Consider the following 2,397-nt stretch of genomic DNA (forward strand, 5'->3'; position numbering starts at 1 on the left):
TGGAGTATTTTCAAAAATTGATTTAAGATCCGGTTACCATTAGATAAGAGTGAAGGAGGATGATATTCTAAAAACTGCGTTTAGGACGCACTATAGACACTACGAGTTTGCGATGATGTCCTTTGGGTTGACGAAAGCACCTGCTGTGTTCATGGATTACATGAACAGAGTATTTCATCCCTTTTTGGACAAATTTGTGGTAGTATTCATAGAAGACATTTTAGTTTACTCAAAGATGGTAGAAGAACATGAAGAGCACTTGAGAATTGTTTTGCAAATCCTGAAAGAGCATAAATTGTATGCAAAATTATCTAAGTGTGATTTCTGGAAGGAAGAGATGAAGTTTTTAGGCCACGTAGTGAGTAAGGGCAGAATAACAGTAGATCCTTCAAAAGTAGAGGCGGTGATGAAATGGGAGAGGCCGACGACGGTAACAGAGGTTATGAGTTGGGTTTAGCCGGATATTACCGAAGATTCATTAAAAGATTTTCTCAAATCGCATTACCAATGACTAAGTTAACCTGGAAGGAGGTACCGTTTGTGTGGACGGTAGAGTATGAAGAGAGCTTTCAAGCTTTGAAGGAGAAATTAACTTCAGCACCTATTTTGATTTTGCCAGAACCGCACGAACCGTTTGAAGTGCACTGTGATGCTTCGTTGAAAGGTTTGGGTTGTGTGTTATTGCAACACCGGAACGTAGTGGCTTATGCATCGCGTCAGCTAAGACCTCATGAGATGAATTACCCAACTCATGACTTGGAATTAGCGGCGATTGTATTTGCGTTGAAAGTTTGGAGGCACTACTTGTACGGAGTGGGGTTTCGGAGTGGGGTTTAGAGTCTTTTCTAATCACAAGAGTCTTAAGTACATCTTTGATCAGAAAGAGCTCAATATACGTCAAAGGAGGTGGATGGAGCTTCTGAAAGATTATGATTTTGAACTGAGTTATCACCCCGAAAAGGTAAACATTGTGGTGGATGCAATGAGTCAAAAGTTGTTGATGATAGCTTGGATGAGGATTAAAGAGGAGGAGTTAGTGGACAAGTTTGCATACCTCAAGTTGGATATTGGTGAAGTTGTCGGGATAGCTTGTTTGAATCAGTTACAAATTTCTAGTACGTTTAAGTCAGAAATTCAGAGGTCTCAGCAAATGAACAAGAACTTCAGAGATTGTTCCAACCAATTGGTAAGGAGAGGCATGGATAGTTTACTAATTAAGGACAATGAAGGGTTATGGAGGCATAAGGAGAGGATTTGCGTGCTGGATGTCGGAAATTTGAGACAAGAATTGTTGTTGGAAGCTCATAGTGGCGGATTCTCCATTCATCCAGGTAGTACGAAGATGCATCATGATTTGAAGAAGATGTTCTGGTGGCTTGGGATGAAGAGTGATGTAGCCACACCTGTAAGTGTATGACGTATCAGAAGGTGAAGATAGAACACCAGAGATTGTCGGAAATGTTACAGCCACTTGAGATTCCTCAGTGGAAGTGGGAAGGAATTGCAATGGATTTTGTGACCGGTTTGTCGAGGACTAGGTCGGGAGTTGATGGGGTTTGGGTGATTGTGGATCGCTTAATCAAGTCTGCTCACTTCCTGCTTATCTGAGTGTACTCTTTGGAGGAACTGGAGAGGTTGTACATCAAGGAGATTGTAAGGTTGCACGGGGTTCCATCGAGTATAATGTCGGACCGTGACCCCGATTCACATCGAGGTTTTAAGGAGCTTTTCAAAGAGCTTTTGATACGAGGCTATGTCTCAACACAACATATCATCTGCAAATGGATGGATAGTCAGAACGCACTATTCAGATGTTGGAGGATATGCTAAGGGCGTGTGTGGTGCGCAAATTTATGACTCGCACAACTGAACCGGCAAGTGCACCAGGTCGTCCAAGTAATACCTCAGGTGAGTGAGGGTCGATCCCATGAGGATTGTCGAATTGAGCAAGCAATGGTTCTCTTGCAGATCTTAGTCAGGCAAATAGAAAGGAGTGGTTGTTATAGAAACGCATGAAACAAAATAAGAACGAAGGCAATACCAACTTGATGTAGAAATAATTATAAGAACACAGTTAAGGCCTCAGAGATGCTTGTTCTTCTGGATTAATACTCTTTACTAACTACTTTAACAATGAGTGATCCATTCAATGGCAAGGCTGTAAGTGATTAAAGCCAGGGCCAGTGGTCATTAATCTTCTCTGATCCACATCAAACGCCACTCCAATGGTCAATCGATCTGAACGAGGGTGAAGCTCACGCAATTCAATCTCTGATGATCCTACTCAAAATGCCATAGACAAGGTCTGATCTTCCGGATCCAAGAATGAAGCTCTATGATTCTAGCCTTAGTGCCACAAAAATCTCAATTACCCATGAATAACAGGATTTTATATCA

The 2,397-nt window shown here is 41.7% G+C and overlaps 1 protein-coding gene across 1 annotated transcript; it reads left to right on the plus strand.

The window, feature by feature from the left end:
• On the plus strand, window positions 412–1,830 carry LOC107620608. The gene is made up of 3 exons (XM_016322742.1): window positions 412–831; window positions 962–1,405; window positions 1,624–1,830. The coding sequence occupies exons 1-3, from the start codon at window positions 412–414 to the stop codon at window positions 1,828–1,830; spliced, it is 1,071 nt and encodes a 356-aa protein (XP_016178228.1).

Source organism: Arachis ipaensis, chromosome B10 (assembly GCF_000816755.2).
Source record: "Arachis ipaensis cultivar K30076 chromosome B10, Araip1.1, whole genome shotgun sequence".
NCBI classification, from domain to species: domain Eukaryota; kingdom Viridiplantae; phylum Streptophyta; class Magnoliopsida; order Fabales; family Fabaceae; genus Arachis; species Arachis ipaensis.

Excerpts from the sequence above, each read along its gene's own strand:
- LOC107620608 (XM_016322742.1), top strand. The coding sequence starts at position 412 with ATGGGAGAGGCCGACGACGGTAACAGAGGTTATGAGTTGGGTTTAGCC. Across the intron at positions 832-961 it reads GAGTGGGGTTTCGGAGTGGG|GTAAACATTGTGGTGGATGC; the intron begins GTTTAGAGTCTT and ends CACCCCGAAAAG. Across the intron at positions 1,406-1,623 it reads AGAGTGATGTAGCCACACCT|GAACTGGAGAGGTTGTACAT; the intron begins GTAAGTGTATGA and ends TACTCTTTGGAG.